Here is a 26,774-nt window from a genome sequence, read left to right on the forward strand (position 1 = left end):
CACAAGAGATCCACCTGCCTCTGCCTCCCGAGTGCTGGGATTAAAGGCGTACGCCACCACACTGGGCTGTATGTATATATTTTTAATTTTTTAAAATTTTATGTGTACAAGTATATTGCCTGCATGTATGTGAGTGCCCCCGTGTTGTGCAATGCCGCAGAGGTCAGAAGAGGGCTTCAGATGCCCCTAGAACTGGAGTTAAGGACGGTTTGTAGCCACCATGTGGGTGCTGGGACTCGAACCCAGGTCCTCTGCAAGAGCAGTGCTCTTAACCGCTGAGCCATCTCTCCAGTCCCTTTGCCCCAATTTTTGATTGGGTTGGTTGTTTCTTTTTAATGTTTAGTTATTTTAGTTCTTTATATATTCTAGATACTAACCCTCTGTTAGTATAGCTGGTAAAGATTTTTTCCTATTCTCTTGGTTGCCTCTTCTCTCAACTGATGGTGTCCTTTGCTGTACAAAAGCTCTTTAGTTTCATGAGATCCAATTTGTCAACTGTTGGAATTAATGACTATACATCCTGTTCAGAAAGTGCTTTCCTGTGTCTATAAGTTCCAGAATATTTTTTTTGTTGTTTTGGTCGTTTTGAGACAGGGTCTCCCTGCAGACCCAGCTGGCCTGGAACTTACTATGTAGACCAGGCTGGCCTCGAACTCACAGAGATCATCCTGCCTCTGCCTCCCAAGTGCTGGGATTAAAGGCGTGTGCTACCATGCCCAGCTTCCAGAAGCTTCTTAAAATATACATACATAAATTATAAAAAGAGATTTAAAAAAGTTACTTTATAACAGGGGGACACTGCCTCTACCAGCCAAGATAGGTTAGTAAAGTAAAAGCCCAATACCAGGGATATGGATACCCATTTCTGAAACTGTTGAGCAGGGGTCCCAAAGACCTTCAAATAATACTGGCCATTGCCCCTGCTCTTGGTTACCCACCAGAACTTGACAGTAAAACCCAACTGCTGAAGATACTACCTACATGCTCTGTAGAATAAACAAAGAGAAATCAAGCTAATACTGACTTCAAAGTTTCATCTCTATTGGCTAGCTTTCATAATACTGGATGGTGCTGTGCATGCTACCAGAAGAAAAACTAATCATCAACCTTGCCCAGCTGTGAATTCTGTGAACTACAACAGCAGGCCTGGCGTGATAGGCCCCTGGTGGGCTGGAGAGCTGGCTCTGTGGTAAGGAGCTGTGCTCCTCTTCCAGAGGACCCAAGTCCTATTTCCAGCACCCATGTAGGATGGCTTAGCTCACACCAGCTGCACACACATGCACAAACCCATACATGGACACACATATACACATAATTTAAAAATAACAAAAATTTAAAAAAGATACGCCCACTGGTACAATAGTGGCACACATATTAGGGGACTAGCCAACCACTTTCTGATTGGATTGAAGGTCCACTTCATAAGATAGAGCCCATACCTGACATTGATATCAGGCCTAGGAACCTATGGCTACACAATTAGAGGCCATAGAGGAGAGTCTAATACTATTATTCTGCTAAACAGATACAGGATTAAAGTGACTCCTAATGGCTTATTGTTATACCCATAAGTTAATGAATATCTAAACTCTCATCAGAGGAGTTTCCTTATACAGCAGATGGTGATTAACAGAGACCCACAACTGGCCAATATGCAGAGAATAATAGGCTGCAGAGTATTTATCCTTGAATAGGACGCCTATGTCAAACTTCTGCCCCCCAAGGCTCAGGAATCATTGTGGAAGAGGGGGTGGAAAGATTGTAAGACGCAGTGCTGGTGGATGACCACAAGGAAAGTTTTCCAGACAGCTGGTCAGTTACTCATATGAACTCACAACAATGGTGTCAGCACGCATAAGACCCTCATAAGCTCAAGTCAGACAAAATCCCAGCATAGGCATGGGGAAGTGGGGAGGAAATGCCAACCCTACCTGAGGAACTATTGGCAATGGATGGCTGCTGGGAGACTCTATAAGCCTTAATATATATAATAGAGTACATGAAATTAGTCAGGGGTTAGCTAGGGGGGTGCAGATAGGGAAGGGGATCTAAATATGATCAAAATATATTGTATGAAATTCACTAAAATTCAATTAAAAAACAGCATGTTGGGATCACAGAGTGCAGGAAAGGAAGGAAAGGATCCTGAGGAGTTTGGGGCTTCTTCGAGAGAAAATTTAAGCAAACATATGGGTTTCTGTTTGTTTGCTTTTTAGTGTTGTTTTGAGACAAGGGTATCACTATGAAGCCTTGGCTGGGCTGATATGTAGAGCAGGCTGGCCTCAAACTCACAGAGATCCACCTGCTCCCTTCCCAGAGTGCTGGACTTAAGCCTGGTTTTTAAAAAATATTTTATTTATTATTTTTATTTTTACACATATGAGTATACTGCCTGCATGTAAGTGCACCCATGTCATGCAATGCCTGCAGAGGTCAGAAGAGGGCATCAGATCCCCTGGAACTGGAGTTATGGATGATTGTTAACCACTATATGGGTGCTGGGAACCAAACCTGGGTTCTCTGCAAGAGGAGCCAATATTCTTAACCTCTGAGACATCTCTCCAGACTCAGCAGCCTGTTTTTCTTTTTTATCTTTTTGAGACAGGGTCTCCCTGTAGCCCCAGCTGTTCTGGCACGTGCTATGTAGACCAGGCTGGCCTTGAAATCACAGAGATCTGCCTGCTTCTGCCTCCCAAGTGCTGGGATTAAAGGCATGTGCCACCATGCCCGAACCTGTTTTGTTTTTTTGAGACACGGTCTCACTATGGAGCTCTGGCTGGGCTGGAACTCTATCAACACATATGTCTTTTTGAGAGCTTTCTATCTATTACATCATGGCTCTGTGACATTTCAGAATGGGTCAAAAGTGTGCTAAATATTGATGCTTCCATCTCTCCAAGTATCTTCTGTGGCCTTATCCATTTATTACAGTATATTTAATATAGAAATGTTATTGAATTCTTACATGTGTCATGATAGGAAAAATGTTGGCAAGTATTATTTTATAAAGACAGAAAGATGGAAAAAGATAGGAGAGAAAATACTAGTAAAGAAAAAGTGAAATTTCTATTGGGTGCATGCCTGTAATCCCAGCACTCAGGAGACTGGAGAGAAGGATCCTGAGTTTCAAGCCAGTCTGGGTCACAATGGTAAGTTCAAGTTGAGATACATAGTTGAGATCCTGTCTCAAAAACAAAACACAACACAACACAACACAAAACAAAATGAAACAAAACACCAAGGGTTGGGGATATAGCTCAGTAACAGAGTATTTATCTAGCATGAGCAAGGCCGTGTTTGATCCCTAGAAACATCAAACTAAAATCAATCAATTTCATTTACCTTTAAGATGGCCACAAATTTCTTCAGTTCTCCATTTTCCTTTCTCAGGATTGACAGTTCTCTAGCAAAAGATTGAAAAGAGTCAGCTCCAGGTCAGTAGGACAAAACTTACTACTGTTGTCCACATCTAGTCATGCTTCCTGAGAGATGCTTGCAGTTATACGAGATATTTCCTTCAGGGATCTGGTGGTTCAGGGAGAAAAATGGTGGCGTTTGATGGTGAAAACAAGTGAACAAAACAAGTAGTCACTTGGTACTACTTCATGGGATTTGTGTACAGAATTCCATTTCCTCTTCACATACACACTTGGACTGCTGATGTCTAAAAGTGTCCAGCAAACGGGCCCACAAAATGACACAACAGGTAAAGGTTCTTGCTACCAAACCTGACAACCTGAATTTGATATCAGAACCATACCAACTCCCACGAAGACGAAAGTTGTCCTTTGACCTCCACATACATGCCATGGCATGCATGTGCACACTCCACCCCCACCCTGCTCATAAAAAACTAAATGTTTAAAAAATGTTCTAAAGTTTCCAATAAGGATGCTGTCTTTTAGATTAAGATTTCCAAAATAGCCCGATATGGTGGCACACGCCTTTAATCCCAGAATTTGGGAGGCAGAGGCAGGTGGAGCTCTTGAGTTTGAGCCTGGTTGACACTGCGACTTCCAGGCCAGCCAGGGTTACATAATAAGACGCTTTCTCAAAAGGAAAAAAGTTTTACTTTAGAGATGATATAGATCTCTAAAGTAAAATTTTAAATGTTTTATCTCATTGTTTTCAATGTGAGTCGACTACATCGGACTTCTATGAAGAACATCTCTGATAAAATGAAGTAGAGGGGACAAACTATCAAGTGAGGAGGGTTCCTGGAGTGAAGAAAGAAAAAAATTGAGACTGAGAACCAACCAAAAATTCTGTACCTGACTTTCCCAAGATAAACATGAGCACCCACCAGAACAATTTTCAGTATTTGCAACTGGAAAGGTCTACAGCTTTACCAAAAGAAAGGAAAAATGCTAACTAGGGGTTTGACTTGGCACTTACTTGTCCTGGTTGGTCACTGCTTGCTGAGCCTCCTTCACCGCTGCTTCTAGCTTTGTAATTCTGTCCTTATAAAAGGAGATAAGAAGATCTGTTTGTTTCTTCTGGAAACGCCATACCTACTAGGGAAAAACAGGTCTTTGACATACACTCCTGTAACTCTTCCCCTTACTTTTGGCAACAAAAGGAACTCCATTAGGTCATATTTTAGTACTGCTCCTCTTCTTCTAGAGCATCTAGCCTAATTTGTGACTCCCCTAAACTAGAGAGTTCAGCACTAGGGAAAGCCAAAGGTTTCCGTTTCAGGACACTGGCTTTCTAATATTTTAGTAGAACTATTCTGACATTATAAAATAGCTTATAAATATATAAAATCATCTATCCTGAGCAAAAATTCTTTTTTAAAAAAAACTCTTAGTTTTAATTTACAAACTCAGCTTGGATTTAGCTTCCATGTTCTTTTTAAAAATTTTTATTCATTATTTTCCCGGGTATGGTAGCGCATGTCTTTAATCCCAGCACTTGGGAGGCAGAAGCAGGTGGATCTCTGTGAGTTCCAGGACAGCTGGGCTACAGGAAGACCCTGTCACAAAAAGAACCAAAAAAATTTTTTTTAATTTATTTTAATTTTATGTGTATGAATATGTTTTCTGCACGTGTATAAGTGCACCCATGTTGTACAAGGCCTGCAGAGGTCAGAGGAAGGCATCGGATTCCTCCAGAACTGGAGTTATGGATGGTTATCATGTGGGTGCTGGGAATGGAACCCATGTCCTCTGCAAGAATAGCCAGTGCTCCATGTTCACTGTTGCTCTCTCCACAATAGCTACAAAATGGAAACGATCTACATGTCCATCAACTGATGTACATTTGATAATGAAAATAAGGCACATTTACATGATGGATATCATTTAGCTATTAAGAAAAATGAAATTGTGAGGCTGGCAAGATTGCTCAGTGGTTAAGAGCATGTACTGCTCTTTCAGAGGACTTGAGTTTAGACTCAGAAAGACAAATGTCACATGTATTCCCTCATAAGTGGATGTTAGCTTTGAATCTTTAGATACGTTTCAATTGGAAACATATACAATATAAAAAGAGTTTAAGGGGCTGGAGAGATGGTTCAGTGGTTAAGAGCACTAGCTGCTTTTGCAGAGGACCCAGGTTGATTCCCAGCACCCACATGATTACAGCTAACAACTGTCTGTAACTCCAGTTCAAGGGATACAACACCCTCTTCTGACCTCTGGTGGGCATTGCATGACACAGGTGCACTTACATAATGCAGGCAAAAAATTCATACACATAAAATAAAAACAACAAATGAAATATTTTATAAAGAGTTTAAATGAAGTTACCCTAGAATGGGGGGTTGGCAATAACACTATCAGACACCACAGGCTAGCAAATAAAAGACCTTCTTTTGGAGCTGTTGACCAGAAGGGTCCCATAGACTCTCAAATAATACTGACTATTGTCATTGCTCTTGTTTACCTGCCAGAATTTGAAGCTTAGACCCTATTGCTGAAGACACTGCATACATGAGCTGTAGAACAAGGAGAAATAAAGCTGGTACTGACTTCAAAGTTGCATATCTACTGGCTAGCTTTCATAGTGCTAGAAAGTGCTATGCATGCTACCAGAAGAGAAAAGTAATCATCAACCTTACCCAACTGTGAACACTGCAAACTACAATAATGACTGGCCTGGCAAGATATGCCCACTGGTGTAATAGTGGCATGAATGTTATGGGAGTAACCACCCACTTTCTGCTTGGCTTTAAGGTTGGCTTCACAAGATGGATCCCATACCTGGCACTATTAACAGGGCCAAGAACCTGTGACTAGACAGACAGGTCACAGGCTGTGACAGAGAACCTACTAATTTTATTCTGCTAAATGGACTCCTAATGACATTACTTGTTATACCCATAGATTAGTGCTCTCTCAACTCTCACCAGAAACGTTTCTTGTAGCAGATGGTGATTAACACAGAAATCCACAACTGGTCAATGTGGAGAGAATAAGAGACTTCAGACTACTGAGCCCTAAAATGGGACACCTATACTACACTCTCTCTTCCCAAGGCTCAGGGATCATTGCGGAAGAGCTGGCAGAAAGATTCTAAGACTGAGAGGTGGGTAGATGAATTTAAGGAAACTTTTCTGGATACAACAGGGCAGTTGCACATATGAAACCATAGCACTTGTGACAACATGCACAAGACCTGTGCAAACCCAAGCCAGACAAAATCCCATCATGGATGGGGGAGGGAGGTAAGCAAGAAGTCCCAGTCCTAGCTGAGGAACTATTGGCAACTGATGGCTGCTGGGAGAGGGTGAGTCAGTTTTCTTTTAGGATGTGATGCTGGGTAGGTTGACCAGGCTCCAGAGGATGAAGTCACTCACACATAATAGCATTTGGGGAACTCAAATTAGACTTGGTAGGCCTTAAAAAAAATTTAAAAAATAATGGAGGTCATGAGGTGGGAGGGTTAGTAGGATGGGGGTAGAAATGGGGCAAGTGGGTCTGCATACGACCAAACACATTGTATGAAATTCTCAACGAATCAATAAAGGTATCTTTAAAGCGTATTTAAAACAAAAAGAGAGGAGGAGGGGCATAAAAGGAGAATACCTACTCCTGATTTTCAATTTTTTTTCTGGTTTATTTCTGGGTATGGATACCTAAGTTTATCGTTTGTGTCATTTTACCATTTGCAATACTAATGCAACTGTCACAGGATTGTTGAATCAGATCAAAAGTTAATATTTACAAAGTGTTTTAGCTTTGTCAGGCTCTATTTTGAATACACAGCAGAATTTATGTTTAATCTGCTTTATTATTGTTCAGACCATAAACCTTTTATAGGGGCCTTCCCTAGATTTTAGTACTCTTCTCATTATCTTTTTTCTCATCTAATTTGCTGTTGTTTATAAAAGTGAAACATTCTATTTTAGAAAATCTGAACAGAGCAGAAGTAGAGAAAAGTCATTCAGAATCCTAGGAGTTATCTAAAATAGTAGGGGAAGGTGTCTAGAAGCAATAGATACTATAAATAGATGTAATAGATGGTCAAGACACAGTATTTCCAACATTCTAATTCTAACCATGGGTTCAGTCTGGGTGAAATAAGTTATTATGAGGCTAGCATCAAGAAAACCCAAATCTTAGCTGGATATGGTAGCTCATGCCTATAATCCTAGCCCCTGAAGCAGGACGATTATGAGTTTGAGGCCAGTCTGGGCTACATGGTGGACTATAAAACAAGACCCTGTCAAAAAGGATGGAAAGAAGTAAGAAGAGTAAGCAGGCAGGCCAGGCTGGTGAAATGGCTCAGTGGGTGCCTCCAAGCCTGATGATCTGAGTTCTATCCTCAGGACCTACATAGTGGAAGGAGAGAACTGACTCAAGTTGTCCTCTGATCTCTGTGTGTGTGATGTGGCACTCCAGCACACACACACGCAAAATTTTTAAAAAATAAAAATGTAAAAAAATTAAAATAGGGGTCTAGAAAGATGGCTCAGCAGTTAAGAGCACTGGGGCTGTTCCTGTAGAAGACCTGAGTTTGAATCCCAGCACCCACATGGTGGCTAACAACCATCCATAACTCCAATTCAAGGAGATCTAACGTCCTCTTCTGTCCTCTGCAGGCACTGCACATGGATGCACTTACACACATGCAGCCATAACACTCATACACATAAAATAAAATAAATTAATCAGTTAATTAAAATAAAAAAGGAAGACTGGGGCTGGAGGGATGGCTCAGATGTTAAAAGTACTGGCTGCTCTTGAAGAGGACCTGAGTTTGATTCCCAGCACCCACACGGCAGCTAACAACCATCTGTAACTCCAGTTCCAGGGGATCCAATGTCCTCTTCTGTCCTCTACAGGCATTGCATAACACAGGAGTACTTACATACATGCAGACACAACACTCATACATATAAAATAAAAATAAATAAATAATTTTTTTTTTAAAAAGAAGACTGGCCAAAACCAAATCCTACCTTAGTTCAGCTACATCTCCCTTTGAGACTACTAAAGGTCATAGGAACACAAAGAACAGACCCCACTACAAAACTCCAGATCCAGACTAGACTATGGGAGGGTCTTTTGACTAGACCTAAGTAAGCCTATTTGCCTTCTTACCCTCCAAAAGTGAAATTTCAATCTTAGATGTGTTTGTTATTAATTTCCTCTGAGATAAAACATTCCACCTTGGAGTGAACCTCATTAAATCACAGGCATAAGCATAGCCAAGGTAGCTGGTACAGGTGTAGTCAATGGACTTTCAGGGTGCTTCACCAAGGTTATCTCCATAGCCCCACTGTTTGATATGGGATGGTGGTGCAGGACTTTTGTTGTTGTCCTGCCCACCCTCTGTGAAAAAGGTTTGGTTATACAGATAGCATAATGCTAACCCTTAAGTGTTTGGCAGATTTGAAGACCCATTTGAGAAACATGTGAGTTCACTTAAGGGAGTAAATAAAAATCAGCTCACAAAGTGTGTAAGGGTGAGGTGCAGCTGTGAAATTCTTGGGAGATTTAAGGTTGGGTAAGGCACAACAGATACCTACAAGGTGATTGGAAAATTTCTACAATATCCTGGCCCATAAATGCTACAGAGTAAAGAAGGTCATCTTTTCAGAGTAGAAATAGATCTTTTCAGAAGTCATAAGGTGTTAAAAAGTCCCAGTGCTAGGGGTGGGTTACTTCCCTGTGAGCTATTGGCCAGGGACACCCTAGAGGTCCTAAAGCAATCAAAAGCTGTTGCTATTGCTATTGGTTGCATTCCAGAACTGGAAGGTAAGACCCTATTGCTAAAGATGTTGCATGCTTTAGGAGAGAACCTAAGTCATCAGGGTTGCAGGACTTGGAAAAATTATGCTAGGACTGAGCTGAAAGTGTTGTCTTCTTGTGGGCTAGCTCTTACAGTGTCAAAAGGTGCTACTAAGGTTGCTGGAAAGAATTACGGCCCAAAGTCCTTCTCAGCTGTGGATCCTGCATGCTTTATGATGGAAGTACCAGGGAAGATGTCCTAGCTTAGAGCAATAATGGCTGGCGCAAGTAGTTATGGATACAACCAACTTTTTGATTGAACTTAAGGTCTGTTTCACGGGGGAATTCACATTTGATACTGGTAACTTAGACAAAAAATTGTGTCCAGGGAAGTAAAAGGCCTCAGTGGAAAACAATGGCTATTGCTTTGGTAAATAAATATGATATACCAGCTAAGGGTGCTTCCCAAGGTTTATGTTTATGACCATAGGTTATTACTGCTTTCAGTGCCAAATGGGATATTCTTCTGTTTCCTGTTTTCTGCCTTTTCCTCATTTGTGTGTTTGTTTGTTTTTGTTTTTGAGATAGGGTCTCACTATGTGTCCCTGGCTGGTCTGGAACTCACTATGTAGACTAGGCTGGCCTTGAACTCACATAGAGCTCTGTCTGTCTCTGGAGGGATTAAAGGCACATGCCTCCTCACTTGTGTTTTATAGCAACAACAACAACAAATACCACCAGTATTCACCACCAGTCATGCTCCAAAACAGAGAGAAAAATAAAAAGAGGACCATAGTCAACTTCAATGTCAAGGCTCAGGGACCATTTTGGAAGAGGGGATTGAAAGAATATAGGAGACAGAGGAAGGGTGGAGTGTTGTAAGAACTTTCCTCTGAGATAAAACAAAACATTCCATTCTTCAGGGAAGTTCTTTAAGACAGAGGATGTTCTAAAAGGAGGTGAAACATTACTAGAGAAGCTTGTTAAAATTCAGGAAATACTTCAATAGCTTCAGGAAGTCCCTGAAACTGACCAGATTCACTGGGTCCCTCCTTCCCCAAGCTTATATGAGCAGAAAAGACTGCTGAGAGACTCAGACAAGCACTCCAGCTGCCTAGAATAGGTACAGACCAACCTAGTCACCTGGAAGAGGCAGAGACCAACTGAACTGCCTTTAAAAGACACTCATGCTGTAAGCTCCAGGTTTCATGAGTTGTCACCATGCTGAGGTGGGCTTTTGGTGATACAGCTGTCTTTGAGTCATTTCTGCTCCTATAAGTAACCCTTCATCCATATTCCTGGAAGTAATCCCAATTAAATTCATTGGTTCACCAAGTTGGACTTTGATGGTATCCTTTAGTCTACTGTCAGTTCCCCATCTGCGTTGAATGGTCATTTGCTCACATCTCCCCAGCAGTAGAGTCACAAAGCACCATTCCAAGGAGACCAGTGCAGAACTACCAGCAAAAAGCAGTAGGGAAGCACCAATGACTTTATCTGATGCTAGGGTACAGTGTTTCAGGTATGTCCAAACCAAAGAGTCTAAAGCCTAACCCAGCAATAACAGCTCAGTATTTCAAAGAAAAATTCCAATAGTTAGTAATCACCTTAATCTCTGAGCCTCACGAAAAGATTAACCTTTTTGTGTTTTCCCAAAAGACAAGTTTGTCCCCCTTGTTTTTTTCTTTTTTTAAAAAAAGATATAGTGGCGTGGTGGCGCATGCCTTGAATCCCAGCACTCGGGAGGCAGAGGCAAGCAGATCTCTGTGAGTTCAAGGCCAGCCTGGTCTACATAGTGAGTACCAGGACAGCTGGGGCTACAGACCCTGTCTCAAAAAGACAAAAAAAAAAAACAGGACTGGAGAGATGGCTCAGCAGTACTCAGAGCAAATAACAATAAAAGCTGTATATTACAACACTAAACACTGTCTGGATAATGCAAGTGTTAGGTATTATTTGTTTTATTATAATACTGGGCAAAACTACCTACTTATAGATTTAGACTCCTTCCCTTCAGCTCCATATTTAGGAGCAAAGAATATTATGGATATTCTTCACATTCTGGATTCTTTTTAGAAACTGTAACTCAAGTGTGACAGTTTACACCTTTAATCTCAGCACTCAGAGAGATCTCTGAGTTTGGGGCCAGCCTGACCTACATAGGGATTTCCAGGACAGGTAGAGTTACATAGTGAGACCTGTTCTCAAAAACAGCCAAGTGTGGTGGTTGCATGGCTTAAATCCCAGCACTTGGGAGGCAGAGGCAGGCAGATCTCTTGTGAAGTTGAGGCTAGCCCCATCTACATAGCAAGTTCCAGACAAAACAAAATAAAATGAAACCTAAAACATAAATAAAACCATCTTCTTATTCAGGCTTGGTGAAACAGGTCTTTAATCCTAGCTACTAGGGAGACTGAGACAGAAGAACTGTAAGTTCAAGTCCTATCTGAGCAACTAAGCAAGGGCTGTCGCATAATTATAAAGTAAAAAGTCAACTGCTCTGAATGAGCTGAATGAGACTGGCCTTTCTGAACATTCACATTGAAAAAAAGAAAAGAAAAAAGAAAAGAAAAGAGAAGCCTGGGGATATAGCTCAGAGATAAAGTACTTGCCTAGCATGTTCAAGGTTCTGGAGTCAATCACAAAATGACAACAAACGCCTCACAAACTACAAAGTCTTCTTGGTTTGGTGAAAGTACAAGCATCCTTGCTTGGCTGCTCAAGAGAAAATCCCGGGCATCTAGATAGTTCTCTCTCCTTTCTGTTTTTTGAAACAGGGTCTATCACTATGTAGCTCTGGCTGGCCTGGACCTTGCTATGTAGCTCAGAATGGCCTCAACTCACAGAGATCTGCCTGCCTCTGCCTCCCAAGTGCTGGGTTTAAACACGTGCACCACCACACTGAACATCCCCCACCCCCATCTCTCTCTCCTGCCTACAGTAAGCTCAACTAATTCTTTCTGAAAACCATACCTCAGGATTAGCTAGCCCCAGCTAGGTGTGGTGGTGCACACCTGTAATCCAGTACTTAGGATGCAAAGCAGAAGGATCTCTGTGAGTTTAAGTAGAAGCAATGAGGGATAGGAGTACAAGAGACAAGGCAAAACTGCAACAGAAACCATGGGAGGCTTTACCAAAAAAGGAGCAATTACTGGCATGCATTTGAACGATGGCTAGTCGAGAGTAAAGGTAAGGTCTATGACACGGGAATATAACAACTAACAGGTCCTTATGGAGTTAATCAATTCCTTTGAAAAGTTATCTAAAGGTGAGTCAAGAATTCAAAACGGGTTGAAGGGATGGCTCAGCAGGTAAGAACACGGGCTGCTCTTGCAGAGGTTCTGGGTTCAGTTCCTAGGATCCACATGGAAGCTAACAACTGTCTGTGACTGCAGTAACAAGGTGCACTTACACACATGCAGGCAATACACTCATACACATAAAATAAAAATAATAAAATACTTTAAAAAGAAAGAATTCAAAACAGGCAGCTTTATCAACTACTAGCACATAGTACAGCAGAAAAATTCCCTTGTAGGGTCATTATAGAGATCTGAAATGCACATTAAGAGCAACAGTCCATACATTCACTTAAAGACAATGTTTTGGATGTCTGTATTAGGAACTATTCAGAGAACAAGAAAGGAAACTGACCAAATATCTGTCTTCACGGAGTTATAATCCATTGTAGGATTCAGAAAATAAACACATAGATAAAATAATGGTATAGATAAGAGCTATCATGAAAACTAAAACAATGGTGGAAAATGTTGGTACTATGTCTAAAATGTCAGTTAAGGTCCGTCTGTGGAAAGAAATTTTAAGCAGAAGCTTGAATGAAACAATTTAGGTGTTATGAATATCATTGCTTATTCAACTTCACAGATTAGGAAGATATATTTTTAGATTGCTGACTTCACCAAACTGGCCCTTCACTAAAGTGATGATTAACTGGCCCTTCCTATTTCTTTTTCCTTGATTATTTGACCATGTGTAATTGATCCCATGATTAGGCAGGCTAAGCTTGAGATATACATGATTTCTTTACTGATCATTAACTAACCTTAGGTTTAGATATTAACCAAAGGTCTGTTTCTCTCTTATTCACATGACCCCTTTTACATTTCTCCTTGAGCCTCAGCTAGATTTTATCTTCTCATAACGGTAAACATAGTATCTCAAATAAAATGGCTCACCCAAGCAACAAAAGCCAGGATACAGCCAAGGTCTAATTTTGCTTACTCTAGCTCGAGTTAAGACTGGGGGTCTGGGCAAACATTGATGAAAAATCTATTTATAACCGGAAAATGACTAAGGATCAATTTCATGTTTTAGAAAAGGTATGCTCCAACTGGGTATAGTGGGACATACCTATAATCCCAGAACCTGGGAAACTGAGGAAAAACAATGAAGTTCAAAGTCATCCTTGGCTTTGTATGAAGTTCAAAGCCAGTCTGGGTTACATGTATACTCTCTTAAGAACAAGAACTGAACTGCCGGGCGTGGTGGCTCACGCCTTTAATCCCAGCACTTGGGAGGCAGAGGCAGGTGGATCTCTGTGAGTTCAAGGCCAGCCTGCTTAGTATATGTAGGACTCTAGGCTCAATTTCCCAGATGTGGTGATATATGCCTATAATCCCAGCACTCAGAAGGTAGAGGCAAGAGGATCATGTATCAAGGCCAGGCCAGTCTGAACTACATAGTTGAGATGCTTTCTCAAAAAAGTAGAGCTTTAATGCCAGTACTAGGGAGGCAGAGGCAAGCAGATCTCTGTGACATGGAGTGAGCCTAGTCCACATAGCAAGTTCCAGGCCAGTTGGGACTATAAGGAAATCCTGTGTGCAAAAAAAAGCAAGGAGCTAGGGATGTAGCTCACTTGGTAGAGTGCCTGCCCAGTGTAAGGCCCTGGTTTTCATCCCAACACCATATAAACCTGGTGTGGTAGAACATGCCTGTAATCTCAGCACTCAGGAGGTGGAGGCGAGAGAATCAGAAGTTCAAGGCTGGGACTGGAGAGATGCCCTCGGAGGTCAGAAGAGGCTTTCACATCCCCTGGGACTGGAGTTATGGACAGTTGTTAGCTGCCATGTGGGTGCTGGGATTTGAATCCCAGTCTTCTTAAGAACAACCAATGCTCTTAACTGATGAGCCATCTTTCTAGCCCCAATGATTTTAATTAGGTGTTTGTTTGTTTGTTTTATGTGTATGAGTGTTTTGCCTGCATGTAAATGCACCTGTGTTGTGTAATGCCCTCAGAGGAGAGTGTTCTTAACCACTGAGCCATCTCTCCAGCCCCAACCCCCCTTTATTTACCCATAAGACTCACTACATGGCCTAGGGTAGTCTTGAACTCAAATCAGAAATAACCTTTCTTCATTTTTATTTCTCATACCTGAGAGATGTGACTAAAACACTGCAAAGCTGTCTCCACAGGGCTTTTGAAGAATTTCTTCTCTTGAGGCTTTAGCTATGGAGAGAGTAGACCCAGTGAGAATATTTACAACAAAATCAAAGAAAGTACTGATGCTGGAATGGAATAAAATCATTCTATATTTTTACAGTTGCTGCCTTCAAGGTTGGTTGTTCTGTTTTTTAAAAACTTATCATCTGTACTTTATGTATACCTTCTATGGGTCAGGAATGGGATAAGATAGTTTGTGACAAGGGAAATAACTTACATTTTCAGAAAGAGCCAGATGCTTACAAGGAATTCCACAAACAGCACATTTTTCTGAGAGAAAAAGGAAAAAATATTTTGTTCTCATGGGCAGGAGGTAAGATTCTCTTAAAGTATATAGTAACTGTTAAGTAGGTTAGCAAGAGAAGAAATAAGTTCTTACCCAATTTAGAATACCACCGAGCTTATAAAAGTACATTAACCTAATCTCTGTTCTTTAAATAAGTATTTCCAAACAAATATGCAGAAGTATGAGGCTTTACACTATGCTCATCTCCCTCCCTCTCTCCCTGCTTGCTTGCTTTGAGACAAGATCTGATAAATGTAGCCCAGGCTGGCCTGAACTTGTAGCAATCCTCCTGCCTCAGTCTCCTCTAAGTATTGGGATTACAGGCCTTTATAGATATGATTTGCCCACTTCATCTCCCTGTTTTTTGTTATTTTGTTTTTTGTTTTTTTAAAATTCAATATTCCTCTTTGAGACATAAGGGAAAATTCTAATCACCCAATAGAAGTACTAAAATACATTTACAAGCATACTGGGAAGAATAAAAGTACCAATGATTTTAATTTTTTTTTATGTGTATGAGTGTTATGCCTGCATATGTGTAAGTGCACCCATGTCCTGAAGTACCCACAGAGGACAGAAGAGGGCTTTGGAACTGGAGTTATGGACAGTTGTTAGCTGCCATTATGAGTACTGGGATTCAAACCTGGGTCTTCTGTAAGAACAGCCAATGCTCTTAACTGATGAGCCATCTTTCTAGCCCCAATGATTTTAATTAGGTGTTTGGTTTTTTGTTTTGTTTTTTTTATGTGTATGAGTGTTTTGCCTGCATGTAAATGCACCTGTGTTGTGCAATGCCCTCAGAGGAGAGTGTTGGGGCCCCTGGAACTGGAGTTATGTGCAGGTATTAGCTGCCATGTGGGTGCTGGAAACCAAACCAAAGTTCTTTACAAGAGGAACAAGCGCTATTAATCTCTGAGCCATCTCTCCAGGCCTTAGGTGATTCTTCTTTATCCTCTGAGAGCAGTCACACACTGGGTACTGTTAAGAAGGTCCCCAGTTATTCCCACTCTTTTATCACTCTGCTAATATTCCTAGATCTTGCTTTGAAGTTCTCCTTTCATTCTTCAATTAATAAAATCTGAAAGAAGCAACAGGTAAAATTTCTAATCATTCCTTGTAAGTGTAATATTAGTAGTGGTACTAGAGATTAAGATAAATGCCACAGGGCTGGGATGAGGCTCAGTCATAGAGCACTAGTGCACTAGTCTGGGTTCAATTCCCATCATCAAAAACAAAAACAAAACAAAAAAAAAAACCATGTCAGGAGAAAGCATCACATGGCTTTGTTTCATAGAGACAATCACTCCAAAGTGAGCTGCTGTTACCATAGTGGACAGTCTCATTATATTGGGAGATAACTTAAGGCGTCATGGGACACACAGAAAAAAATAAAAACAAAGGGCTTCTCCAGAGACTATTTAACCTGACTGTTCTTTCCTTGGGGAATAAAGGTTCTTCCCCAGTCTGTCCTCCATATTACTCTATTTAAGACAAAAAGAAAGTTCCCAAACCACCTATAATCAGCAGGATAAAGTTCAGGATCCTTAGCTGGTAGACAGAAATGCCTATCAGTTTGCCATTGCTACCTCTTTAGCTTCATCTTTCAACGTTTCTTACCTTCTCTTTATGCTCTACCAGTCCCAACTCTGGGTAGCCATCTGCTCTGTGGTTTAATGATGCCACACCCCATAGTTTTTTATTTTTTATTCTTTTGGTCTTTTTGAAACGGTCTTCCTGTAGCCCCAGCTGGCCTGGAACTCACTATGTAGACCAGCCTGGCCTTGAACTCACAGAGATCCACTTGCCTCTGCCTCCCGAGTGCTGGGACTACAAGCATGCGCCACCACGCCCGGCTTATGTAGTTTTATTCTTTAAAGATTTTTTTTTTAATCTTATGCATACGAGTGTTTTACCTGCAATAAGTGCAACATGTGCATGCCTGGTGCCCACAGAGGCCAAAGAGGGTATCAGATTCCCTGGAACTAGAATTACAGATAGTTGTGCGTTGTCATTTGGATGACTAGGAGCCAAACCTAGATCCCCTGCAAAAGCAGCAAGTGCTCTTAATCACTGAGTCATCTTTCCAGCCCCCATGCTGTTGTTTTAAACTAGAATGATGTTGCCAAACTTGGGAAACTCCTTTATTATCCAAAAATCTTATCACAGAAGAATATCCTCTGTGAAGTCTTCCTTGATCAAAGCACCCACCCTAAATTCCTCTTCTGGGAATTTACATAACAGGGTTTTTTGTTACTGTTGCTGTTGTTCTCAGAGTCTCTGTATGTTGCTGAGATTGACCTTCAGCTTCTCTATTCATGTAAGCCTCATGACTGAGCTTCCCATGTAGCAGGGACTACAGGCATGCACCACCATGTCTGCTTATCCAGTTCTCATAAGTATTTTTGCATTAATAAAACATGTGCAACTAGCAGTATAGCTCAGGGATAGTTTATCTATCATCCCAGAGGTCCTGGGTTGGTCAATCATTTATTCTCTGAGCTAATTTCCTCAGTTGCAAAGTAGTTCTTCCAGTAATTACTAATCAGGACTCTGGTGAAGACTGCATAAAACTGGTTCTGTTGACTGGGTATGGTGAAGCATGTCTGTAATCCCAGCAGTTGGGAGGCTGAGGCAGAAAGATTGTGAGTTCCAGGCCAGCCAGGCCTATAGAGTAAGACCCTACCAAAAAAATAAAAATAAAAACCCAGCAACAACAAAAACTGAAAAATAATTGTTTATTGTAAATAAACAATATAAGTTATTTTAAAAACTGATGTGGGGGGGCAGCTGGGACTGTAGCTCAGTGGTAGTACACTTGCCTAGCTTGTGTAAAGTCCTAGGTTCTACCCCCATAACTGTAAAACAGACACATAAATTGAAAAATGTCTTTTTAAGCTGCAAGGTATCATCATCATCATCATTTTTCATCCACTGTGCCTTTCCTTAACACAACTCAAAACACTGAAGGATACCTTTTGCAAAATCATTTAGCACCATTCTTTATTAATGGAGTCTTTTAATTTCCAAAATGGGCAGTTGCCTTTAGTATCCACACCATCCCTGATACCTACCAAGTGATTTTCATTCTAAGTCACACGGAGAAATGGCTATTCATTATACCTAGGTTAAAAACATTTTTGGATGAACATGAAAGCGATTAACTCACTCACCCAGAGCCACACACTTTTTACAGAAAATATGGCCACAGCTGGTGACAAAGAAATGGACCCCATCTTTTCGGAAACACTGATTGCAGTGAAACCAATCCATTCTGAGCAGACAGAAAGAATAAGAATAATGTGAAGCATAATATAATTACAGCTATTCCAAAATCTATTTAACACTGATGCTTAGCTTCTAATAGTCCATTGGACTATTTGTGGGCATTGCATTTGTCTACAAGTATGGACATTTATAAAATGTGAAAAAGCAGCCGACTATACTGCATGCCATTAGAGATTTAAGAGCAGTAGAAAAGTCAGAAGACAGTGACAAGGTTTTTTCTTTTGTTTTTTTTTTGGGGAGTGGTGCAATTATAAATATTTGTGTTTTGTTTTTACACTTGTTTTCTGAATATTCTAGATTAACATGCCAATTTGTAATTAGGAAAGCAATCTTTGAAAAAGGAGAAGCAGGGGCTGGAGAGATGGCTCAGCGGTTAAGAGCACTGACTGCTCTTGCAGAGGACCCGGGTTCAGTACCCAGCACCCACATGGAGGCTACAAACCGTCCTTAACTCCAGTTCCAGGGGAATCCAAAGCCCTCTTCTGACCTCTGCAACATTGCACAACACAGGTGCACTCACATGCATGCAAGCAATACACTTGTACACATAAAATAAAAATGATAAATATTTTTTTTAAAAAAGGAAAAGCATACCATCTTTTTTTGTGTGATGCCACGGATCAAACCCAGTGTCTCATGAACACTAAGTAAGCACCTACTACTGAGCCCCAGGCCCAGCCCTCATCTACTTTTTTTTTTGAGTTGCCCAGCTGGCCTGGAACAGGCTGGTTTCGAACTTACAGAGGAGATTCACCCACCTCTGCCTCCCGAGTGCTGGGAGTAAAGGCGTGTGCCACATCGAGAAAGGAACCACTGGCAGTCAGTGGACCAGATATAGGTCCTATCCATAGTAGTATTTGGACACATTTTATTGTTTTTAAGTGTATGAATGTATTGCCTCCATGTGTGTAAGTGCACCTGTGTTGTGCAATGCCCGTGGAGGCCAGAAGAGGATGTCAGAACCCTTGGAACTAGAGTTACAGAAGCTGCCATGTGGGTGCTGGGAATTGAACCTGGATCCTCTGCAAGAACTACCAGGTTATGAAACCTCTGAACCCCTTGGACACATTTTATGTAAGAGGAAACACAGTTGATGAGAGGTAATATCTCAGCTTGTGCCTTTTGCTTTCTATCCTACAGTAACTCAGATCTGGAAGATGTCTTAAAAATCATGTTTTGTCCATATCTTTATTCAAAAGATGCACATAATTATCCCTGCAATTAATCAGCTTATTCAAAGTTCCATCTTTACTGGAAGTTCTGAGATTAGAATCCAAGTCTTTCCCGATTCTCTATGGAAAAATTCCACATTAAATATTCCATATTAAAAAATTCCCTAATTCCATATTAAACGGTCCTTGTGTCGGACATGGTAACCATACCATAACTCTGAATTCTGAATTTTCTGCCAACAGCAATTTCACATAATTTGTTAAATATATCCGAACAAAAGTAACTATGGGATTTTAATTTAATTTCATATTTATTTGTGTGTGTGTCTCCACCAACTGGATTCTGGGGAGCTAGATTCTTGGTGACAAGTATCTTTACCCACGATGTCACCTCACTTTTTGGAATTTTGGTTTTTTTGGAGTGTGTGTGTGTGTGTGTGTGTGTTATTTTTAAACCAAGAAATTGACATTTGAAAAATACAGAAGCAACAGGGTGTGGTGGTATACGACTTTAATCCCAGCACTTGGGAGGCAGAGGCAGGTGGATCTCTGTGAGTTCAAGGCCAGCCTGGTCTACATAGTGCGTTCCAGGACTGGGACTGAAGGCGCGCGCCACCACGCCTGGCAGTCTTTTTCTCTAAGTATTTTATAGAGTTGGTTTACGAAATGACTGCTAGTGTGCACCACGCGGTGACTCTCTTGCTGAATAACCAGCCCGCGCTGGGGCATCCCACAGCACTCCTGGGAGCCCCCTTGGTGCTCAGCTACCCTAACTTCCAGGCAGGGGAGTCAGCGAATGCGGCACACAGTGCGCGACGCCGAAGGCAGTGATGGCGGCTCAGGCCGCAGGGCCGGACGACTCCGCAGGGCCGGGCCACGACGCCTTCCCGCGCCCGAGCTCTCCCAACCACGCGTGCTTTCATAGCTACCTTCCCTATTAGCTGGGCCGCTGGGCTCCCAGGATGGCTCTCAAGAAAGCACCCGCTTCTCCTCAGGAAGCGCAGGCAATGGCGGGAAACACAGAAGGGAAGCCCGAAGCAACGCAGGCGAGCTAGCCTGCACCAGCCAAAGCGGGTGTGGTGGGTGGGCGGGGCCGGGGCGCCGCGCAGCCGCAGAAGCATCCAGGCGTCTCCCTGGAAGGTGGGTCCTACGGTGGCTGGGTAGGCAGAGGGGCGTCTTCGTGGTAGTCCACGAAGGAGGGATGCAGTCGGCTGCTCGTTATCATCAGAGCTGCAAGATCAGCCTACCAGAATCTATTAAATGACCTGAGCTCGAAAGAAAATGGAGTCACAAGGCGTGGTGGGAGGCAGAGGCAGGCGGATCTCTGAGACGGAGGCCAGGCTGGTCCACATAGTGAGGGGCTACAGGAAGACCAGGGCTAAAGAAAAAAAAGTTGAATCCCCAAATATCTTTCTTTCTTTTTTTCGTGTAAAGTGTATTGACCAACATTTACAGTGTTGGCACTGTTTTTGTTTTGCACATTTTGAGACAGGGTCTCCCTGTAACCCCAGCTGGCCTGGAACTCACCTTGTAGACCAGGCTGGCCTTCGTGTCACAGAGATCCTCTAGCTTCTGCCTCCCGAGTGCTGGCATTAAAGGCGTGCTCCACCACCTAGATCATGTTGGCAATCAAAAGTGAGAAATTTTAGAATACTTAATTTGAAAATAATAATAAACCCAATGCTAACATAAATAACATGGAAAATATATTTTCCAACACAAAACCACTTTTGAGAGCTTTTTTTAGTTTATCATTTTTTTTTGTAATCTCTTAGGTAGATTAATAAAAAGCAGGTAGAGCTATGCATTTACTTCTGCCTTAACACTGTTACAATCTGCAACTTTGGTTGAAGTGAAAGATCTGGATGCACCCAAATATGCTATTGGAAAGGTTTTTTATTTTATTTTTTATTTTATTATTTTTGTTACACATCAGCCTTTATTGTAAGCAGCAGGTGGGACACTTTTATCAATGGTAAGAAAAATTAATTTGCAAAAGCAGGGGCTTGGTGAAACTGCCTGTGGGTTCCCTTGGAGACTCATACATAGATGCCAACCCAGAGCAGAAGAGGACACCGAAGCCCATGAAGAAGGAGGCCACCAAGAAGATGAGGAACTCCTTGTAGATGTCACATGTGTACTTGGTGGAGGTGACCTCGTAAACGAAGAACCAGGCGGTGAAGAACATGCCGATGGCTAGAAGTACCATAGTCGGGGGGAAAACAGCCGGGTTGACTGGGCTGGCGGATCTACTCAGGGCGTCGAGCTCCATTTTCCCTCACACAAGATAAGCCATATTTTATTTATTATTATTTTTATTTCATGTGTAGGAGTGTATTGCCTGCATGTATGTGAGTGCATCCGTGTCGTGCAATGGGTGGATGTCAGAAGAGGGCTTCAGATTCCCCTGGAACTGGAGTTAAAGATGGTTTGTAGCCGCCATGTGGGTGCTGGGAATCGTGAACCTGCATCCTTTGCAAGAACAGTCAGTGCTCTTAACCGCTGAGCCATCTCTCCAGCCCCTGGCAAAGTATTTTAATAACCTAAAACAGTTGCAGATATAAGTCTTCCAAATTCCTAATTTTCATTAGAAAGCTTTGAGTTTATTATGGCAACAAATACCATCATTTGTTTTCTTTAAAAGGACACGCTTATTCTGTTTATTTTGAGAAAATGTTGCCAGGTGTGGTGTTATCTTGAACTTCTGAGCTCAAGTAAACCTCCTGTCCAGCCACCAGAGTAGCTGGAACTATGGAAGCCCAACGCTCACCTGGCTTATAGTAGTCTTTCTAAGAAAAAATATATGTTTATTTCCACAGTTGCCAATAAACCATCTGTCTGCCTTTAATCCCAGCACTTGGGAGACACAGGCAGGCAGATCTCTGTGAGTTCGAGGCCAGCCTGGTCTACATAGTGAGTTCCAGGCCAGCTGGGGCTACAGGGAGACCCTGTCTCAAAAAAAGAATGTCTAACCAAATACCCAAGTTGAATATCGTAATTGTAAAGGATGTCACTTATTCTTTCAAGTAAAAATAATATCCCATGAAAAAAGTATGAAAACCATTTCATTACAACTCAAATATTTAATAATCTTCCTTAATTTTACTTAAATGTTGTCGGTCATAGAAAAAAGAGGATACTATCAAAAAAATTTATGAAATGGCCTTAACATCAACAGCAAAATGTGATAAAGGTAGCTAAGTGGTAGAGTGCTTGCTTAGCACATGTGAGGCCTAGGTTCAATCCCCAGGACAAGAAGATTTTCACTCATGTATAAGACTATAGAACAGTTTCATTAATACTGCAAAAAAGTTTAAAGACGATATTATCATATTGAATTCAAGAGCACATTTAAAAATTGTACTTGTGATCAATAATAGTATGGGAATAAAAGATGGTTTTATTTTATGTATGTGCATGTGTTGCTTGCATGTAGGTAAGTGCACCCATGTCATGCACTGCCCACGGAGGATAGAAGAGACTGTCAGATCCCCTGGGACTGGAGTTACAGACAGTTGTTCGCTGCCATGTGGGTGCTGAGATTTGAACCCAGGTCTTCTGCAAGAACAGTGTTCTTAACCACTGAGCCATCTCTCCAGCCCCAACATTTCTTTTTTTAATATTTTATGTGTATGAGTGTATTGCCTACATGTGTGTTAGTGCACCCATGTGTAATTCCTGCGGATGTCAGAAGAGAGCATCAGATTCTCCTGGAATTAGAGTTATGGATGGTTGTTAGCCACCATATGGGTGCTAGGAATTGAACCTGGATCCTCTGCAAGAGCAGCCAGTGCTCTTAACCACTGAGCCATCTGTCCAGCCCTGACATGCCCTCCTGTCATGCAATGCCCTTGGAGGCCAGAAGAGGGCATCAGATACCCTGAAACTGGAGTTATGGGCAGTTATTAGCCACCATGTAGGTACTGGGATCCAAACTTAGGTCCTCTGCAAGAGCAGCTAGTGCTCTTAACCACTGAGCCATCTCTCCAGCCCCCATTTTTAAATGGGTCATTAATTAATTTAGAGACAGGGTGTTGCTATGTTGCCAGAGTTGTCTTGAACTTCTGAGCTCAAGTGAGCCTCCTGCCTAGCCACCAGAGTAGCTGGAACTACAGAAGCCCATTGCTTACCTGATTTATAGTAGTCTTTCTAAGAAGAAATATCATATGTTTATTCTACAGTTGCCAATAAACCATCTGTCATAATTCACATCCATTTCTAAAATGAAAATTTGTGGGAATGACTTTTACCTAACCTTGTAACCAAAGAGTTAATCTAAGTTTAGATATCATTGAACACTATCTCATTATGCTTATAACGTGAAGCAAACTTACCAGGCCTTGGACTTCTCTAGTAACTTAAACATACAGCTTTAATTCCTCATAACCCTTCCTTGGCCTTGACTCAGAGCAATGAATGTATGTGTAAGTGTATGTTGAGTTTATGAAGTGCTGAAAACCTGGAATTTTTGTTGAAAACAACAGATTATCCCATTTGTGTTGCCAGCAATAGATAGGATTAGACTGATAACATCTGTTTGTGGTTGTGTGTGCCGCTCTAGGTCAGTAGGGGTCAGTACAGGCTAACGAGCTAGAAAGTGTCTAGCATTTCATTTAAAATGCATGAGATAAGAATTACTACTACTTACAAGATATTTGACTGTTAAATGTACAAACTAAAAAGTCTCTTTTAGCAGATGATGTTATTATATGTCTGAAAAAAAATCCAAGAGAACCAATAGAAAAACTATAAGCAATAAGAAAATTTAGTCAAGTGCCAGCTTATAAAGTTAACAAACAGGGCTGGCTGGTATACTCAGGGGCAAAGCATTTGCCTAACATGCCTGTGGCCCTGAGGTTAATCCCCAGCACACACAAAAACAGTTGTAATGTCCAAAATTAAAATCAGAAATACACCCACCTTTCCATACTCAAATAATAACCAATTAGAGAATTTAACATGCGAGTAGACACTATTTTCATTATTATTATTATCGTTATTCAGGCTTTCACTCTACAAGCCAGGCTCACTTAGAACCTACTATGTAGTTCAGGCTGACCTCAGACTTGTGGTGATCCTTCTGTCTCAGGCTCCCAAGTGCTGGGATTACAGATGTGCACCACCTCACCTGGCTAAAATAGACTCAACTAAAAATAGACAGTTAGGACTATGCCTCAATCAGATAAGGCCTTGGACTCAATCACCTACATTTTTAAAAAGAGCAGGAAAGAAGATAAGTGCTCAAGCAATAACAGAAATATGCAGATTTACACAAAGAAAACTCTAATATGGGCATGGTGGCACATGCCTTTAATCTCAATACTCAAGAGGCAGAGGCAGGTGGATCTCTGTGAGCTCACAGCAGCCTGATCTACATAGTGAGTTCCAGAGGCCAGCTGGGACTACAGGGAGACCCTGTCTCAAAACAAAAAAATCTTTTAAAAAATTTTTATTATTTTTGCCTGGCGTGGTGGCTCATGCCTTTAATCCCAGCACTCAGGAGGCAGAGGCAGGCGGATCTCTATGAGTTCAAGGCTAGCCTGGTCTACATAGTGAGTTCCAGGACAGCTGGGGCTATTCCGGGAGACCCTGTCTCAAAAAAGACCAAAAAAATTTTTTTTTATTATTTTTATTTTATGTGTGTAAGTCCACCCATGTGTGTAAGTCCACCCATGTCATGCAACTATATATTTTAATATTTATATTAAAATAGATTGTAAAGTCTCCATAATTTTAGAAATGTGTTAATGATACCTATAAATATGCACACAGACCATGGGCTGGGGGTGTAGAACACATGCTTATGTACAAGGCCCTGGGTTCAGTATCCATTATCAAATACAAACACACATGGAAAGACTAATGAGACAAAAAGTAAAGCCTAGAAATATAATTACCTGTCTTTGGAAATTTAACTTATAATTAGGTAGGGAAGTCAGTGGGAGAAAGAAGTTGAAATTTTTTTTTTTCTTTTTGAGACAAGGTCTCCCTGTAGCACCAGCTGTCCTGGAACTCACTATGTAGACCATGCTGGCCTTGAACTCACAGAAATCCACCTGCCTCTGCCTCCCAAGTGCTGGGATTACAGGCATGCGCCACCACTCCCAGCTCATGAAGAAATTGAAATTTTTAATAAGCAGAGTTGGAACAACTGAATAGCCATTTGGAAATGTACTCATACACATAAAAATAATAAAATATTTTTAAAATGGTAGCAGGGGGCTGGCAAGATAACTCAACTAGTAAAGACTTTCTGTGCAAGTCTGATACCTGAATTCCATCCCTGGAGCCCACATAAAGGTGGAAGGAGAGAAATGACCCCACAAAGTTGTCCTCTGACCTACACACACACACACATCATTTACAACTACAATAAAAAGAAGGGTTTTTTTTTTTGTTTTGTTTTGTTTTTTTGAGATAGGGCCTCCCTGTAGCCCCAGCTGGCCTGGAATTCGTTATGAAGACCAGGCTGGTCTTGAACTCGCAGTGATCTGCCTGCCTCTGCCTCCCCAGTGCTAGGATTAAAGGCATGTGCCACCACACTCAGCTTAAAAGTAAGTTTTTTAAAGGTAGTAGATAGAGTTGGGGCTGGTATTGAAGGCCCGTGATCCCAGCTACTTTCAAGGATGTAGCAGGAATACTACAAGATCAAGATCAGCCTGGGCAATATATAAAGATCCCATCTCAGAATAAAATAGTAAAAAAAAAAAAAGGGCTGGGAATATAGGGCAGTAAAAAAGTACTTGCTTAGCACTCCTGTGTCTTTGTGGAACCATCTCTCAAGCCCCACCTGATATCATTTTTAAGGCGCCTGAAAAACAACTCACTTTTTAGGCCAGGCGTGGTGGCACATGCCTTAATGAGGCCAGCCTGGTCTACATAGTGAGTGCTAGGCCAGCTGGGACTACAGGGAGACTCTGTCTCAGAAATAGCTATTTATGTATTTCTTATGTTTTGATCTTTTTGAGACAGGGTCTCCCTATAGCCCAGCTGGCCTGGAACTCACTATGTAGACCAGGCTGGCCTCAAACTCACAGACATCCACCTGCCTCTGCCTCCTGAGTGCTTGATTTATTTATTTTTAATTTTATGTGAATGAGTGTTTTGCCTCCATGTAAGTGCTCCTGTGTCATGCAATGCTCATGGAGGCCAGTAGAAGGCATTGGATCTGAGCTGGTTGTTAGCTGCCATGTGGGTGCACAAGTCCTCTACAAGAGCAACCAGAGCTTTTAACTGCTGAGCCATCACTCCAGCCCCTCAAATGGGTCATACTTTAAAAATATAATGTAGCCTGATTTTGGTTAAATTTTAGCAAGGATTAAAAAAAAAACAAAAAGAACCAGGCGTGGTGGCGCACTCCTTTAATCCCAGCACTTGGGAGGCAGAGGCAGGAG

General features: G+C 41.5%; 1 protein-coding gene and 1 pseudogene across 5 annotated transcripts in view; both read right to left on the minus strand.

Moving 5' to 3' along the window:
* Rnf212b (ring finger protein 212B) overlaps positions 1 to 20,455 on the minus strand; it is a 35,868-nt gene extending 15,413 nt beyond the window's left edge. For 4 of the 5 annotated variants that reach the window (XM_029566860.1, XM_029566863.1, XM_029566862.1 and 1 more), the window contains exons 1-6: positions 20,310 to 20,455; positions 18,094 to 18,194; positions 14,855 to 14,907; positions 14,569 to 14,643; positions 4,396 to 4,511; positions 3,343 to 3,403 (exon numbers count right to left, since the gene is read on the minus strand). In XM_029566860.1, the coding sequence (XP_029422720.1) occupies positions 3,343 to 3,403; positions 4,396 to 4,511; positions 14,569 to 14,643; positions 14,855 to 14,907; positions 18,094 to 18,193 (405 nt within the window). In that variant the 5' untranslated portion in view covers position 18,194; positions 20,310 to 20,455. The remainder of the gene's footprint in view (positions 1 to 3,342; positions 3,404 to 4,395; positions 4,512 to 14,568; positions 14,644 to 14,854; positions 14,908 to 18,093; positions 18,195 to 20,309) is intronic. The other variant, XM_029566861.1, reaches the window with a different exon arrangement.
* A 964-nt stretch (positions 20,456 to 21,419) lies between these two features.
* Positions 21,420 to 21,652, minus strand: LOC103739465 (annotated as a pseudogene).
* Between the last annotated feature and the right edge of the window lie 5,122 nt (positions 21,653 to 26,774).

This window comes from Nannospalax galili, unplaced genomic scaffold, assembly GCF_000622305.1.
Source record: "Nannospalax galili isolate Female #2095 unplaced genomic scaffold, S.galili_v1.0 scaffold1119, whole genome shotgun sequence".
Lineage (NCBI taxonomy): Eukaryota > Metazoa > Chordata > Mammalia > Rodentia > Spalacidae > Nannospalax > Nannospalax galili.